The sequence below is a fragment of the Lathamus discolor genome, chromosome 5 (genome assembly GCF_037157495.1).
Source record: "Lathamus discolor isolate bLatDis1 chromosome 5, bLatDis1.hap1, whole genome shotgun sequence".
Lineage (NCBI taxonomy): Eukaryota > Metazoa > Chordata > Aves > Psittaciformes > Psittacidae > Lathamus > Lathamus discolor.
The window spans coordinates 49,815,653-49,833,733 of NC_088888.1; the positions used below are offsets into that span (position 1 = coordinate 49,815,653).

Here is an 18,081-nt window from a genome sequence, read left to right on the forward strand (position 1 = left end):
CTATTTTGATTACAAAGTCTTTGAGCAGAGACCATCTCTTGTATAAGCAGAGCCTAACACAATAGGGACCTGATTTTGTCTGTGTGCTCCAGATACTTCAGGGATGTAAATTCTAAATATTATTAGCCCACGAGATTGAATTACTCCCAAATCCTTCCACCGCATAAAGTCGTTATAATCCACTTGGTGGTGTGTCAGTTGCTTTACAAAAATTAAACCTCTGTGCATTTATTGCAAAAGCACGTGGAAAAATAAAAGCTACAAGCTCAAAGAGAAACACACACACACACATACAGATGCTTACAGAAATACTCCTCAGCTGCTGCCTGTCTCTGACATCCATAGGCATTGAGTCTCCTGCCACTGGCCACATAAAACCACTGCAGTCAGACCACCAACCACCTATAGCAGATCAGTTTTACTACCAGTTTCCACCTTTACATCCAACCCCTGCCAATAAGACCCAGACCAGGCTCCTCTCTTACCTTGCTCTTTGGTGAGCACTGTAGTAGAGTATCTAATTTGGGCAGACACTGAAAGACAAGGAGCTGAACCAGCTGAAACTCTTGGCTCCAGAAAAGAGGCCAGAATGAAGAGTCACAGTAGCAACAGGTACTTGGCCAGCTCCTGAAAAAACCTACAGTCCTCCACCAAAGGAAGATGTGTTAGCATGTTCTCAGGTGGGCTCTGGTCTCCTTGCTGCAGCCCTTAGAAAATTACTATAGTGACTGTGGCTGTTTCAGCTCTCCCTGAGGCACATGAGATAACTGCTGAGATCTGAGCTGGCGGGCACAGCCGGAGGGTGCAGGGTTCAGCTCCCAAGGTCAAGCCTTATGTGCAACACATGACTGCCCCTATCCTGCTTTTTGCAACCCTGATAGCTACACATAGCACACAAAAGCCTCTATCTTATCTACTCAGCATATATTTGTACCTGGGAGGGGCTGGTCACCTTAATTTGGGGGTGGAGACCTCCACAGGGGCAAGAGCAATTAAAATCAGGTTTTGCCATCTGTGGCTACGTGTCTTTTCACTGTCTGTTTTGCGCCTTTGGAAAGTTCAGCTCTGCATGTGTTCAGCTTTTAGGGCTTTAGCAGATCTTCCAGCCATGTGAATCAAATTGTCATTGAATACAGTCATTTCAAATCAGATCAAGTGTCAGTCTTCAAATTAAAATGTTAAACACAAAAATCAATTGTAGTATTTTACTATTGCACTCTTGGGATTACTGTAGAGACACAGTTATGGATTTCAGTCAGCCATGGTTGACTGCAGAGTACAGGACTATCTTTAGAGCCACGCCTCCGTTTGCCTTTTGCACACACACGACCGTTGCTCGTCTGGATGACATAGTCCTGGGCTGAGCACACAGAGCATAAAGTTGATGCCTGAACATTCATCTGCAGCCCATGGCACAAGTTTTCTGCTACTGGGTTAGCAAATAGGTCTCGCCATCTGGGATAACTTTGGAAATGAAGTATTTGTAGTTTGGTACTGAGCTGTGTGTGTCTGTCTTACTGGAGACCAAATCACCCTTGAATCCTCAAGTGCAGGCTCATCACTAGGGGAAACCAGAGCAGAAGAACAATGAATAAAGTTTTGATTTAGTACAGCCTTAAGCCTGGCTAGGTCAAACTTCTTCTCTGTTGCCTTTAGACCTTCAAAAGTCCAGGCACCAGCACTTACAGAGTATTGAAGGCTTTTGGCTCTGGGCTGTACTGTAATTAAAAGCTCCTGTATGTAAAATTTGCTAAGGAATTTTGCTGTTTTAAAACTGTCCTCTGCTGCTACATGTAAGATCCAGCTAGATCAATCATCCAGATCATGATTTTGAGCAACTTTTCTATATTCTTTGTGTCACAAAGTACCCTGAAGCCCTAGCATCTCTCTTCTATCTTGCAATGTAAAGAGCTGGTGCCTGCAAAGGATGTGGGTGTAGAAAACAAATGGTGAATAAAACAAAGGGGAAGTATATAAGACTATTACCTCTTACAGCTGCCACTGTAAGCAACTGATCAGTGTTGCACAGCAAGTCACCAGCCCAATTCCAGTTAAGTGTTTTGTAAACATGGTAGGTGGGAGTAGTAAAACAGAGGTTTTGATGACTATCTATTGACACAGCTCCATGTCATGCTTGTAAACTGGGGATAGTCTAATAGCAACTTGAGGGGCTTGGAGCACATACATCATTTACTTACAGGGTATTCCCTTAGGAATACGGTGTAAGTGGGCACGGCCCATCTTAATTATAAATATTATATGTCTGTGACTGCAGTGGTGTAAGCGCTGAGGAGGTGGGGGATTCCAGCAGGGCACACGCCCAAAAGCAGGCAGTGCTGGAGAACTTTGTTACCAGAACTCAATGGCTTTTGCAAGGATCTTTCAATCGTACTGAGTCACTATTTTGGCACAGCAGAGGATAAAAACCAAGGCAGAGATTGCATCAAAGAAATTAACAGCAGGTAAGCACAGTTGTTGAAATAAGGATTAGGGCCAGAAGGGAGTAAGTAAATTGCTGAAGGACAGGTTTTATAAGACCTTGGAAGGTAGAGAATATCTTGAGGAAACTTCCAGGTTTTCTTCTTAGAGGTGCTGTTAGAGTGAACATACAAATGACCATACTGGGTCAAACCAATGGTCCACCTTCCCTGGTATCCCATCCTCAGCGATAAGCCGGTGCCTGAGACAAGAACACAGGAGGCTGTGCATGGTATATCCTCTGAATTCTCCCCCAGATTCAACCTATCTATGTGTGATTTTCTATATTTATTAAGCCTCTGTGGACTTCTCTTCCATGCACCCATGTCGTAAAGCTACTACTACATCCTTTGGCAACAAGCGCCACCAGTCTGATGCCTCCTCTCTGAAGGGCATTTCTGTTTGTTTTGAATCCAGAGATACAGCACAGTCCTCACATTATATCAGCTAATTCCACTTGAAAAAAGCCACAAAGAAAATAATAGTTACCCCTGAGGGCAACAAGACCCAAAGAAAACTAAGGCCAGATGTGGACAAGGCCAGTCTGCCCTTGATGTCACTGAATAGTCACGTAACATGGACACAATCACTCTGCACTACTTGCAGTGTGGACATGACCAGAAGGGCCAACAGTGCAAGATGGGCCCAAGACGTGGCAGTATGAAATGCAGCACAACAATAAAGAGTACAAGAATGTAACTTTCTGCTAAATTAAAGATTAACTGTTTCAGATCTTCAAGTAACAGTCATTTAATTAATTCCGATTAATGCCAATATAAATGGCATTATATAACTCTGCCTTTAGTCTGTTAGCTTTCCCATGTCCTACTGTTCCCTTTGAAGGTACCAAACCACCAAGTCAGAATTAATTCAACCAGTAAACAATTCTGTACCACTGGACTTTCTTAGAGGGGATCAGAGAAGTGAAAAAGAAGCCCTTAAAGGCAGTCCATGGATTGCATTACTTAGTGGTTTTAGGCCACTGCTGTTTCAGAGTTAGCAGCTACATGGACCCAGAGGACCACTTGAATAACCAAAGCAAATGCTATTGTATGAACCCAAGCTGAGCTTGATCTGCTGAGCTTGCTGGTTGCTAATGCAGAACAGCTTTACTGATCTGAATTCTAATGGGAATCACAGATTTCTGTAATCACAAACATTTCTAGAGTTGCAGAAATGTGATCATTATCTTCCTCCTGCCAATTCAAGACAGATCCTGTCTGCATCCTTTTAGCAATGTGTGTTTTATTTTTTGCTGATTATCATAAGCTGGGAAATTCAAACTTGATTGCAGCTCAGGGTCTAATGCTCACATTGCTTCTAACAGTGTCTAACACTTCAGGAATTCACAGGGTATATCTAGCACAGTAGAGATACACCAGGATGCCTAGGCATAGCTGCCATACAAATAGGAAAGCTAATTTTAGTGCATAAGCAATTGCTCATTTTAGTAACTATTTAATAACAAAATAAATTAAAATTTACAGTTTTTCTATGTTTTCAGTCCCCCAGCCCCACACACTGTTTATTCAGCACATGCTACAAGGAAGCCGCCTACTGAGGTGGGAAGTCTGTCAGTGGGTAGTTGGAAGGAGGACAAAGGGAGCTATCTCCTCAAGTGGATCTGCCATCGACGGAGGAAGTTTTTAGCCCCACTGAGTTCATCCACTCCCCATTTCCTGCATCAGGCATTCCTACCCATGAATTTTGCCAGGTAGCAGATCCACAACTTGTAGACTGCATCTGGGCTCAAGAAGCAGGTATCTGTCTCCCTCCCAGCATAGTGTTTGTGGTTGGACAAAAGGAATATGGTGAAAACCTTAATCAATGACAAAATGACAGCAAACCGTGCAGCACCAAGAGAAGAAAATAATCAGTAGAAGCTCTCCATTCAACATCCCTAAATGCAGGTAAACAACGGTTCCCACAGGAAACTGGTCCACAACATGGGAAATAGTAACAAGGCAGAAACCCTCAGCAGCCCTTGTGACGAGTATACCGAATCACATTCCCTCACAGGAGCTTTTTTACACTCCTCTCTGCTGCCACAGCAGAGAACTCTGCAGCTTTATGCCTATCGTTTCCTGACCAGGAGAGATGGTTACAGCCCATGAGGGACCTATTTGTCTTGAACCAACTTCTTCCCAATCAATTTAATTTGCATTATGGGACTGTGCCAGTGTAGCAGAAGAGAACAGGCTCTTTACTTCTTTTGAAGTACATCGATTTCACCAAATCTACAAAATTAAGCCACAGTAAAAATCAGTGAGTGAAATCCTCAAATACTCGTGCTTCCTCTCACAAAAGCAAGTGACAATACAATTACAGAGAGAGTGCAGTTCTGCTTACAGCAATGAAAGGCCTGGCTGTAGTCCAAGTCTAATGGGCTTTATTTAAAGGTGCACACCAACCCTGGAACACAGCAACTCCTGCCACAGCAGATGTAACAAAAACGTCAGCTCTGGTGGATGATGAGACCAAAAGTGAATAGAGCAGTTCACTCAAACCCTCACCAGTCTTTAAGCAGAAACAGAGATGACTAAATTAGCTTGAAAGCTGTGGTCAAAAAAGAAGAATAAACGCTTCTGGCTTGCTTTCCTTCTTTCTTTCCTGCCAATACTGCAGTGTGAATGCCAGTTTAGGCATTGTTACAAAAACAGTATGTGGGTGTGGAGAGATTTGCCCCTGAAAGACAGAGGGCAGCAAACAGGACCATAGACCTGAAATGGTTGTGGAGTTCTAAATTTCAGATACACAAAGGCGCCCTTGGACAGAAAGAGGCAGCAGAGTATTTATTTCCAGCCTCCCAACTAGCTCCCTGTTTGCCATGAATGGCGGCTGCTCCAGCCAGCTGTAGGCTCCTGAAGTTCTGTGGTGCACTGGGATGCTGATGGCTGCTGCTGCTGAAGCAGCTCATGGTCTCCTTGTGCCTATATTTGGATCAGATAGTGATGCTGGATTTAAAATAATCTATCTGTGTCCATCTTGTTAGTACTCAAAAGTTTATTCATTATTCTGACTGAAAAATGCAGAGCAACAGCACTGTAAATCTCTTTGGAAACATGGCTGTGAGACTAGTCTTTTTGCTTCTCTTGGCTTTCCTTCTTTCTTTATAGCTTATAATACTATTATATTATTACTTCAGTTTAGCATTTTAGTTAAAATGAGAGCAGTTTTCTGTGTGAATCTGCAAAATTGATCTTGTGTGCCTCTACTGGCAGCCACCCACAGTCAGACTTCCTGCACCCTAATGCTGGAAATGCACTTACCTAAATTAGATATCCCATCACAGCAGAGTGCACGGATAGCAGGAGCATATCAGTACCGCCTGTGCCCTGGGAATCAGTTGGCTACTCCTCATCTTGCAGGAGATCGAATTTACGGCATTTTTTCATTCTGAGGCTTAACTGCAAAGATGCCAGATTTGTGTGTCAGCTCACAAATTATGCTAAATCCCTGATGTTCTAAAATGGGTTTAAGGGTTTGCTGTAGCAAAGCTGCTTTACAGAGCTCATTCTTTATTATAGTCCTCACCTTTACATCTTCGTTTTCCCAGACCCTTCGAATGCAATGAAAATAAGGAAGCTGCCAACCTAATCCATACCATACATGGAATTATTTTGCAAACTCAGCAGTGCTGTATTGCCTGCAGGAACTTGCTTCTTAAATACATCTTTTCTCCTAAAACAACTATTAGTGGATTTGCATTTTTCCTTTCACAAACATAAAGGGAGCTGTGACTGGGGAAAAAGAGTAATAAAAGAACCATTTATGCTCTGGTAACAGCCTGCTTGATTGTACAGGTTAAAATGTGTCCCATTCCCTTCCCTCACTGCAATGCCACCGAATGCCTGCGCTGACCTGTTACCCTGTGGAGGGAGGGAGTGAGCAAGCTGCGGCCTGCCAGCTCCCTCTGAGGTGCTCTGCGAGAGGAGCAAACCCCTAACGCCACAGAAGAACACTTACCCATGCAACATTAGTGGCAAGAGCTGCTCTCCAAAGCCTCTGCAGTTACAGCTGTGCTTGTTCAAAGGTGCTGGCACAGCCGTAGTAGCTGGTGGCCCTTCTCCAGGGGCACGGCTGTGCTACGTAACCCAACGGCACATCTGGGACAACGAAAACTCCCTTCTACATCAGGTGCTTTTGCCATCGGTTGTCCTGCCACAGCAGTGTGAGGTTTAGGGTGGAGGGGGTGTTTTTTTGACTTTGCATTGCTAGAACTGTAAGCATCAGCTCCTCAAGCAGACTTCCACTGGGTGAGATAAAGAAGTAATCCCCGCACACAGTTCTAATCTTCTCCTGGGGTTGGGGAGGTGAAACACCAGCCGCTACTGAGCCCCTAATGTAGCAAAAATGTTTTCATTTAGGTTGGTGCCCTACTGAATGAAGGCTCTGTTGAGGCACAAAATAAAAATACACTTAAATATTTTGGTACAAGGGCGAGGACTACTGAATGAAAGCATCCGTGATGGCATCTGGGAAGGTGTTGCAGCAACTTCTCTGTATTGCCATCTAGGAACCTGTGTTCTCACAGCAGCCTGACCCTTCGAAGTTTGCCAATTTACGCACCAGCACATTAGATCTATACAGTCACCAAGAGGAGTCCCACCAAGAAATAATCTCTGGATGCAACCCATGCTTTAAATGCAAGGATGCAGTGAAGCCTCCTTGGCTCTGAAGGCCTTGCTGACTCTGCTTGGTCATGATGAGTATAAATCAGTATAAATTTGTAACAAAGCTCAGTGACAGAACAGCATGTCCTTGTTTTCATCCAGGAGAACAGGATCTGATGCTTTTTGTCTGCTAGCTGCTGCTTTGATTTCCCAGAAGAGGATTTACAGGGTGAGTGCCAGGCGCAGGACCGCATTGTGCCCTGCCTAACCAGCCACAGGGGGATGGGCAGAGGCGAAGTTTGCAGAAAGAAAACAAAAAAAGAATGGTGCCAAATCAGCACCAAAGCTCTGTCAAGACTAAAATTTGCAGGTTTTGAGGAAAGGCATTGCAGAAGATAAAACTGGGAAAAGTCTAAAGTGTGGATAGCAAATAACCCAAAAAGACTGCTCTTCGGTAGCTGGCTATTGCTTAGCATCTTTCCTGAACTGTAGCACTGAATACTTGGAGAAGCTGAGTCCATGAAAGGCTTTTTTGAGTATATAAATGTACTTAACCACCATTAAGTAGATCCTCCAAATGGAAAAAGAAATTGCTCTGGTTGTATTGGATGACAGACTTGGATGCAGCATGATTAGCTCTGCTTTGATCAAGGAACATTCAAGTGGTTCAGAAGAGTTCAGCACCCAGAAAGCAGCACAGGTATTACAGACCATTCTGCTCATGCTTAGCTGTTATTAATTAAAAAACAAAAAACCCCAAAACCAAATAAAACATGTGAGCAATTTTGAAAGTCCAACCCTGCCTCAGGAATCCCTGAAATGTGCTGCTGACTTGACAGTGATGTTCTCTGGAGGGGACGTCTCCACAGAGACCTGCACCCCAACTTTCCAATGTTAAGCAGTTTCTTCCACAATGCCAGGCGAATGTACCCCAGTCTGTTTTGGTTTAGAAAATATCATAAATCTCAGGACCACAATTGTGTGACTGTGCACTGTCAGCTGTTGTGTGCTGCATGTGCATCAGCCTTCTGGTGTTCAGCAAATACTCAGAACCAGTGACCTATCAACCAGTGTGCTTGAGGAAATGCTTTATTTTTCCCTATAAAATTGCGATGAGGATGCATTTAGCTGCTTTCCGGATGTTTGTAACAACGAAAATAGTTGTAACTTTCCTGAGCCACTGAATGTTCTCTCATTCAAGAAGGCAAATTGACAGAGGGAAACTCTTTACCTTTCAGACCCCAGGTAGGCTACTGGTCTGATAATCTAAAGGGAAAATCCATATTTTAACTTTTAACCAAGCATACATGGTTTGGAATTGGACAGACCGTAAGGACAGATTTACAGAGATACTCTGAAAACCAAAAAATCACTTAAAGAACTAGGACAATTCATTACACAAAGAGTTAATGGTGATACACACAGCACCCTGTAGCTGGTTTTATTTACTGATGATACTCAAAAATTACAGCAGCCAGCAAACCTTACTGTTTATTGTCAAATGACCAGTTCCAGCTCATTATCCTCTCTCATTTGACCTCCATGTCAGGTAAGAAACAGTCTGTGACCTTAGCAATTATTGCTCTTTTTCAGAGAAATCCTGAACTCTATTAAAAAATTGTCAAAATCTGACTTGGTTTGTCAGCAAAGAAATCAATAGCACCTAATTTAAAAAAAATGGTATAATTATTTTGAAAGAACTGACATTGCTTTTATTTAATAAAGGACAAACTTATCAACAAAATTAATGTACACAGAACAGAATTTCTTACATCTGTCCAGGAAGAAAAAAATCACAGGACCAAAAAGAGCACATTATCCATCTTCCCCCAAGCCAGGTCATCCACTCTGCCTCTCTCTTTCATGTGTTTTGGTTTTCTGAGCCCCAGGTTCAAGTGCATTCACTGCAGATTCACTGCATTGTTTGGCTCTGGGTTTCTGATGCTGTCACTACTTCTTTCCATGGAAGAACATTTTGATTTTCTGCTATCACATTTTCCCCATCCATCCTAATTTTTAACTCTCATATCTTCTCCATCCATCCCTCTAAGCAGTGTTTTCATGTTCTCTGCCCAGGCTTCCATCTCGGGCACAGTCTGCTCTTAAACACAATGTGTAGCATTAAAGTGTGACTGGCTTTGTTAGTCTCCATCTGTAATAAAAATTCACCTGGCTCAACATCAATAATGACAGCCGCCCCTTTTCGGGTTTGTAGCTGATGCTACAAAATGCTCTTAAAATATGCTCTTAAAATGCTTAACTCAAAATGCTCTTACTGTGATAAAACATCCTTCTGGTTTTATGTATAATAAATAACTGCGCTGGTGTGCACAAGCAGGAGGTTTCGGCACTGCCTGGCTGGCAGAGGGATGGCCTTCGCTCCTGTGTCGATCCTGCTCACAGCCCAGCTCTGCAGGATCCTGGTACGCAGCCCTGGCCCAGCTCCTGGTAAGCAGCCATGGCTAAGTTATAAAGCGAGCTCAGAAGCAGGGAGCTGGTATTCAGAAACATGCACAAAAGTAGCAAGAAGCAATCTGGGTATGCAAGATACTGCTGGTCTGTTCCCCCCTGCCCTTCTACACTGGCGGAAGTCTTCAGGCTGGACACTGGAAACACGAACTGGGAAATATAGTAGGAATAAAGGAAGAGAAATGACGGTATGTGCGTGCTCAGCGATTCCCAACAGGAGCAAGGTTGAAGTGAAAAGCTTCCTGATGATCTCCAACAAACCGCTGAAGCATGAATAACGTGGCTAATTGAGAGGCAGGGTTGATTGCCTGCACTGCACTTAGAGGCTTCAGGTTAAAAAAAAAACACAGAAGAAACCTCAAGGGAATATGTGAAATCATACGGGATGCAGGCACAGAGGGCAAGGAGACAGGAATCCGTGGTGTTAAAGCTTAACCCTGACAAGCAGCAAAATGTTCAGCTGTTAATTTAGTGACCAGAGCTGAAGGGCTTGCACCTTTCTGCCTGATCAAGCCTCTGCCTGCAGCAAACACACATAATCAAATTACCGGAGGCTGTTAAGCACTGGCAATAAACCACCATCAGGCACACACAGCTCTGTGGAGTGCTGCTTAATAAACTGTAAAATTTCTTTCACTCTCACCTGTTTTGGGGCAGGTTGCTTTTCATTTTCCTCCTGGAAGTGGTGGTAAATGCAGGATCATTGTCAGTGATTTGAGCAATTTTTTAACTTATCCTTAGAAATTTTAACTATCCCTGCCTCCAAATAATCTCACCTCTCTTTTATTTATTTGAGAAAAGAATGTATTTTAGAAAAGACAGCATTCCGGCTTTCATTTTCCTGTTGCATGTGTATATAGTAGTGCTAGAGCAGGTGTTACTCAATGATGTGTTGACACGGAAATTAGCACTTATTCTCCAAGCAGTCACAGTGCATCAGGTTCATTCATTACCCTGGAACAAGGACAGTTGCTTTCTCTAAAATGTCCTGCAGGCACATTTGTGTGGAACTCTAAGATGAATTCTGCAACCATCACCAGCCCCAGTGTCTGGCACAACCCAATTTCAGCCACAGGCACATAATCATAATAATGAATAATTGATTTCATCGGAAGCAAACAGGTAAAACTTAATGCTGAAGTCATCTCCTAAGGCTGCCCATGTGACACAGCTGGTAATAAAAATACTTAATATTGCAAAGCTAAATCAATTTTAAGTCCTTTAATAATGCAATGATTTTATAATGTATCTATTAATAGTGGCATCATCTTATTTTTATTTATTCTAAAGTTACAGCAGTTACACTAGTGGCACTAAATCATCTTACAAATGTAACCAAAGAAATCACTGCTGACAACCACAGAAACTTCCAAGAGGCACAGAGGACTTGGCCACTTCAGATTCCTGCGCTCCTTTGCCTGTCCTCAGTCCCTCTGTCCATGACAGCATTTATAGCGTGCAGTCACATGTTGAGAAAACTTGGACGGTATAAAGGCACAAGAATAACTATAAATGAACCAAAAATAAATAGCAACAATAAGAAAACAAGAAGGCTTTTGGAAAGCAGTGCGTTTTATTCCCACATTTCATTCTGCAGTCTTCCACTGATGCTATTAAAATACCTCAGCACGAGGCACTGTTTTTATTTTATTGTGCAAGTCTCTATTACTGAAAAAGTGGATTGCATTTGCCAAATCCCCGTTTTAATTTAGGGAATTTACAGGTATAAACAGAATATGATATAACCACATTTCAACCATACATGCAAATGTACAACATCATAACAGCAGCTTTTTTAACAGTCAAAACTGTTTGAATTTCCATAAGTTTCTACTAATACTTCAACAACAGTAAGTGACAAAACACTGAACTCCCCCAGGAAAAGGTTCTGCAATACGAATCCAGGGAGAGCTTTCTACAGCACATGACAAACACGGAGTGTACGCTACAGGATCTAAGACTGGCATCCAGATGTTGAAAAGATCCACATTTCCTGTGGAGAGAGAACACTGAGCACAGTGGGGACAGATCAGAAGTGTGGGCTTCTCTTCAGCCGTCTGTATGATTACAAAGCAGTTCCATATCATAATGAGTTCAGTGATACATCAACTATAAGTCATAGGCACAAACTTCTGTAGTCTAGGATGCACCTGAAAAGCTAACAAAACCTCTATTATATTAGCCTATGAACAATAAATAGTACTTCTATGGAAAAAGATGCCATATGGAGCTTGAACAGAAAGTAAACGTATTTTGGCATACAGCCAGCATCTCTTAACTCTTAAACGTACGGTATACATAACACGTGATGTACAGACCTCCATGCCCAGTCCTCCAGCTCAGCTTTTAGCCTGAATGTCTCCATAGCCTTCTCTTCCAAAATTCATGGGTGATGCCAGATCACCCAATTTCTGTGCTCACTCAAAAACCACACTGTCACACCAGTGTTTCTGCCTGCACACTTACTGTCAAGAATCTAAAGCTCCCCCAGAGATCAGTTTTGCAAATATCCCCTGCTGGGTAAATTGCTTATTTCGGATTTCTGTGCTGAACATGTTGTGAGGCTCATGCTGCCTGCTTGGCTTGAGAGAGCACTGGGCTAGGCACTGATTAACTAGGGCCGTGGGGATAATTGATTTTCAGTTCAGTGGCTTAATAAATAATAATAAAAATAAATAATGTATAATAATAAATAATAATAAAACCAAACTTGGCTAATTTTTCAGGAGATGGTAACAACTTATTTCAGCCTCTGGTCAAGATGGCCCAATGGCTGGGGCACCCTTTTGAGATGAGGAAGACTCAGTCAAATCTCTTCTCTGCCTAGTTCTGAGCAAAGGTTTGACTGAAGAATCCCCACGTACCAAAAGGATAGCCCCATGCTAAGAAATACTCAAACATCCATTTCCTCAGTCTTTCCTGGTAACCGTATGTGGTACAAAATATAAGCATATCCAGTCGAGGCCTCTCTGGAGAACCTGCTTCCTGTTTCCCGCTTCCCTCAGTAGCACTCGAGTGCCCATGGTGCAGAGGCAGCTCTGCTCCTTGCAGCCCAAAGGGACAGCCTGAGAAGCAGCTCCCACCAAAGCCATAGATGTCTCGGTGCCAAGCACACCAAGCATCCTGACCCACAAGCACTTGTCCGAGGGATCTTGCTGGAGCGTACCGCAGCTCCTGTCTGCCCACGCTTTCTTCTACTGGACAGCACAGTGCAGGGCAATGAGGGCTGATACACACAAAGTCATGCCCCAGTACGTGGCCAGTACACAGCAAACTCACCCTGCAAAAGGTTCCCAGATAGTGTTCATAGTTCTGCTTTCAGCCTGTACTTCTGAGAGAGGGAGAGGACAGTCAGGTTCCAGTCCAGGCTCTGATTTAACCGACTTTAGGGTATGAGGAGGGGATAGCAGAAGGCACACACTTCCTCACTAATTTTTTAATAGCCCTCCAAAATCAATATATACCAGCATTTCCAAACTCCTTTATTTGCGTCAAGCTAATATTCCCAATTCTACGTTAGTTAAAGCTCATAGAAAACCATCCTTCTCTTGCTAACCAAAGCTTATCAAAAGTTCAGATCTGGTTCTGCTTTCATGTACACCACCGCAAGACAAAAGTATTTTTACCGAAGACAAAAACCACCCAATGCAAACCAGGTCCAAGGCCCAGCCTGGCCATGGAATCAGGGAGTTTCAATTCTTCAGTCAAGAGGGTGATTTTACACCAATCTAATTGAAATGGCACAGCCTCTAGCTCTGTTGCAATTGTATGGACACAGAGGAGCACATAAAGGTACAGTTACTAGAAGCTTATATATTGTAGGAATATGTTTATGTAGAGTACCTATAATTGGACAGATACAGATAGGGAAGCACATTGACAGAGCCTCCGAATGGTGTTAATATCATGAGGCTCCAGACACAAGCTAAGCTAGAGGCCACCGCTGTGTCACTGACACTGCCAACGAACTCCATGGTACTGATGTCCCTCACAGCCCAGGCTGCTGGGCAAGCACTCTGTGACTTCCCGTTACCCAACTCTCTCTGTGTCCGCAGTAGAGAACTTGGCACCTTTAGCTGTGGTGGGTCTAAACTGATGTACTGAAAGCAGCTGAAAGCAAGACCAAAGCATGAGCAAATTCTGACCTTTAGCTTTTTGACAATGAGGTAAAGTCATCCTGCATGATTTGGATTTGTCAGCATTGATGTGGAAATGTATGCTCTGCTTTTCCCCCTGTACAGAGAACCATATCTGTCCTCAAACCCACTTTTTAAGGGTTTGGTAGCTCTTCATTTTCTATCAAATAATCCTTCTTTATATAGTTAGCACCCCTCACCAACCTCCATACTCCAAGATAGGCATCCTTCAGTGAGCTCCTGTTCACTTCTTGTGTGCCAGTGGCGTTTTCCTCGATCACTGGTCCCTTGGCAGGTTTCTCAGTGCTGTCCTCTCCACTCTGGCTGCCCCCCGTGGCTGATCCTTCCGCTGCTGCTTCTTCAGCCCCCTTCTCATGGGAAATTGCCTCCATCGCAAACAGTGCTTGGTCCCCCGCCTGGCTTTTCCTCTCCTCTTCTCTAGTTTCTTTCTCCAGGTCCTCATAGTTGCTCTGCCGTCTGGTCTCAATGTACTTGGCCACGCAGTAAATGACAGACCCCAAGGTGTTGACCACAACACCAGCTATAAATAACTTTGTGGGCTCCACATCATTGAATGCCACCATGCCCACTGTGATGGTCGCTATGCTCTTCACCACCCCTACAAAGCTGGTGGTCACAGCCGAGTTAATGTAAGTGCAGTGAAGCGTGGTAAAGTTCATGGCACAGCTAATCAGGACGCAAGCAATAAAGATGCATACCATGGCAGGGTCCTTCCACCCTGGGAAGGACCAGACATTGATGGAATCCATGCTGGCAAAGGAGCAAATGATGAGAAAAGGGGTGGCCGAAACAGCGATGGCGTACTGAGCTGTGAGGGGTCCATATTCACTATCTATACTGGTCTTCTGAATGAGCACCAAGTAGGCAGCGTGTATGAGTACGGCCAGCACGCCTGTCACATAGCCCATCGCATCCCCGGTCAGGTCACCAGCTCCTGCCAGGGGAGTAACAGAAAGAAACAAGCATGGTTTTTGCATGTGAGACAGAAAGGGAGCACTGCTTTGGACTGGGAGGTATTTAGGAAATAGGCATCAGCACACTTGATGTAACTCCTAGCATTTGTCATGCTTTTCCCAAGGCTGGACATACTCACCTCTCAACAGGTACATCTTTTTGTGGTCTTTTTTTTCGTGCTTCAAACCTACAGAATGTCTTTAACTCTCCCCCTAAATCCCACTGCCAAAATCAGATTGTGTTCTCCCTTGTTTGAAGACACTGTGAGAGATTTGCAGCCAAAGCTGCACATGCACATGGCAAGCCTGGGCATCCTCTTGCCCGAGTGGGTGCATGTCAGCTCTGGCTGGCCTGGACACATGCCCTCCAGCCCCCTTGACCCTCCTGCTCCCACCAGCAAAGCCAAATTGCGTGCAGTGAGAGCCTCTCCACTGAGCCCCCCATCAAGCTACTTTGCAGATCAAACTACTTGCCATACATGTGTGCCCTGTACCCTGGGGCAGCCCCCAGCCCAGAAGTGTTGCCGGGCCACACAGAGCCAGCTTAGCCTCCCATCCCACCTACACCTCGGCTGGAAATCAACACTTAGGGGCCCTCAGACGACCCCTAAGCTTTCACCTGCCCCTGTAAGACTGCACTTACCCCAGTAGGGCTGCAGATGCCCCCATGGGGCTGCAATTGCCTCCCAGAACGTTACAGCTATCCCTGTAAGAATATCACGCTTCCCCTAAGACCGCAACACCCTCCAGGTGGCTGCACCTTCCCTAGCAGGGTTGCAATAAGGTTGCACCGACTCCCATAGGCTTACACCGACCCTAGAGGACTGCACCGACCCGCATAGGATGTCCCTATAGCCGTAGGGTTGTACCTGTCACAGCAGGGCTTCATTCCCAAGCTCGCACCGGTCCCCGTAAAGTCGCGCCTGCCACAGTGGGGATGCAACTGCCCTGCAAGGCTGCTCATCCCCCGCACCCTCACACTTCTCCCCCGGGCTGCCGCTGCCCGCCCTGTCCCGCCCCGGAGCCCAGCCGGAGCGGCGGGGGACATCGGTGCGGAGCCGGCGCTGCCGTCGGGCGTCCCGCGCAGCGGCCGCACGTCGCGTCCCGTCCCTTCGGCGCGGCCGCGATCGTACTCACCGGCTAGCGCGGCGCCGCAGGTGGTGATGAGGACAGCGACCAGGACGCCGGGCGAGGGCATGCCGTCGCGGAGCACCAGGGCACCGGTGAGAAGGGTGACGAGGGGCAGGCAGCGCTTGAAGACGACGTACATGGGGAGGCTGAGGCCGCGCAGCGACCAGAGGGTGAGGGTGGACTGCAGCGTGGCCAGGGCGGCCACGGCGGCGAAGGGGCGCGCCAGGCGGGGCCCGAAGGGTGGCAGCGCCGCCAGCCCCCGCCGCCGCAGCGCTTCCAGCCCCAGCGCCGCCGCCGCGCTGCTGAGGCACTGCAGCAGCGTGAGGAAGGCGAAGTGGTAGCGGGCCAGCAGGAACTTCAGCAGGATGTTCAGCGAGCCCGAGCACAGCCCGTGCGCCACCGCCACCGCGACGCCCCGCGCACGGCCCCGCCACCGGCCCATCCTCCCCGCGCACGGCCCCGCCGCCGGGCCCGCGGCACTGCCGCCCGCCCGGCCACCCGCCGCGGCGGCGGGAGCGGGGGGGGCCGGGGGGCGGGCGGAGGCAGTACGCGCTCCCCGGAGGGCGGCCACCGCCCCCGACGTGTCCCCCCGCCTCCCGCTCCTCCTGCCCCCTCTCCGCCGCAGCTCCCCGAGTGCCTCCCCGCTATCCCCACTGCGTCTCCGCCGCCGCGTTAGGTGCTCCCCCTCCCGCTGTTCTCCCCCAGCTTCGCCCCGCGGTGTGCCCCGGAGCGGCCCCCGCCGCCCGCAAGCCCTCCCGAAGCCGGCCGGTGGCAGCGCAGGGAGGTGCTTTCAGCAGGGGGGACACAAGCGCATCGCGGCAGGGCGCGACCGGCCCGAAAATAACGTGGGAGCCCCGTGGGAATCCCCATGTCTCCCGGGGCGGGGAGCTCCGTGCAACCCAAGTCGTGCACAGAGCAGAGCAGCACAGCTCTTCTCTCCCCAAGAACGTACGGCATCCCAGGTAAAAGTACGTGTCGAGCCTGCCAGCGGCATCCCTCCCACAAGCCCCCGGATCCTCGCTTTGGAGTCCGGCTCGCCAAAGGAAGTCTCTTCGCAGGCGGGGAGCGGCGGGGAGTGGAACCGTTGATGAGGAAGCAAGGAGAACCTGCGTCTAGTAGGGGAGCTTTCCTTGGAAAGTCATTAGAACTCGGTAACCACACAGTCTTGGAAAGAGATGTCTTAAAGGTGTCTTAAAGTTCAAATAAACCCTCTCTTTCGACTTGCCAGATGAAGGTTTAAGCAGGAGACTGCAGCTCCATGAACAAGCAGAAGCAGTTTTCTCGAGCAGTCAGTCCTCTACCAGTCTTCTGCAGTGTCAGGCACCGTAAGGGAATGAAAAACAACACTTTTATTCAGAGCTGGCTTATATTCTTGAGCCTTTTAACATCATACATGTTAGGTCTCTCTCAGTAGTAAGATCAACTTTCACCCATCAGTAAGAGATAGGCAAAATTACTCTTTATTTTAAACAGAAGCAGTCTGCCCCCTCTCCACAGGAAAGGTGTTAGGACCAGCTTGTGGGGGGAAAACGGCACAGTTGTTAACAGCCGCTTGGTTTTGGAAGACTTACTGTAAAAAGAGTGGACCTGATCCTGACAAGGATTGCCAGTTCTGGTGGGTTTGTGTGGAATTTAGCGCAAGACCATCGCATATTTTGACAGTATCAAAAAGGCACAGCTACTTTCTGTGAGATTTCTGTGGAAACAGAATCATTGCATCGTAGAATAGTTAGGGTTGGAAAGGACCTTAAGGTCATCTATTTCCAACCCCCCTGCCATGGGCAGGGACACCTCACACTAGAACATGTTGCATGTAACGTGTTACATTTCACTTATTTCAGTTCCCAGAGCTCATTAGATGTACCCGGCTTCCAAAGCCAGCTGTACTTCTTCCCAGTTACTACACTGCTGTGTTCAGGTGAGACCTGTAGCAGTGGCTGGAAAGGGATGCTGATGCCAACACCTCTCGACAAGAGCAGAGCAGGCATTAGGACTGCCAGGTGAGCAAGTGGGCATGAAACAACCACACTGGGAGGAAGGAGTGGCAGGAAAAGCCTACCAGACCTGCAGCACTGGGCTTTGCTTCAGAACCAGGAGAAGCCGTGTATGGACAGCGTTATTGGTAGGTGCACTAAGGGGCTCTTGGTGGTCACAAGCATCAGTCACACCAAAGAGGATGTGTTATGCATTTCCAGGGTTAGAACTAGCAGTGGAGCTGGTATGGGCAGGGAAAGGAGGCAGGGCAAGGTTTTTAAAATGAAACAACAGAGGTACACATGA

The 18,081-nt window shown here is 46.6% G+C and overlaps 1 protein-coding gene across 1 annotated transcript; it reads right to left on the reverse strand.

Annotated features, from left to right (window-relative positions):
• Positions 1-13,711: 13,711 nt before the first annotated feature.
• Positions 13,712-16,243, reverse strand: SLC35D3 (solute carrier family 35 member D3). The gene is made up of 2 exons (XM_065679105.1): positions 15,808-16,243; positions 13,712-14,651 (listed from the first exon to the last, which is right to left on the reverse strand). Exons 1-2 carry the CDS (start codon positions 16,241-16,243, stop codon positions 13,831-13,833), a joined length of 1,257 nt encoding a protein of 418 aa, XP_065535177.1. The 3' UTR covers positions 13,712-13,830.
• Positions 16,244-18,081: the final 1,838 nt, after the last annotated feature.

Excerpts from the sequence above, each read along its gene's own strand:
- SLC35D3 (XM_065679105.1), bottom strand. The coding sequence starts at position 16,243 with ATGGGCCGGTGGCGGGGCCGTGCGCGGGGCGTCGCGGTGGCGGTGGCG. Across the intron at positions 14,652-15,807 it reads CTGCGGCGCCGCGCTAGCCG|GAGCTGGTGACCTGACCGGG; the intron begins GTGAGTACGATC and ends CTCCCCTGGCAG.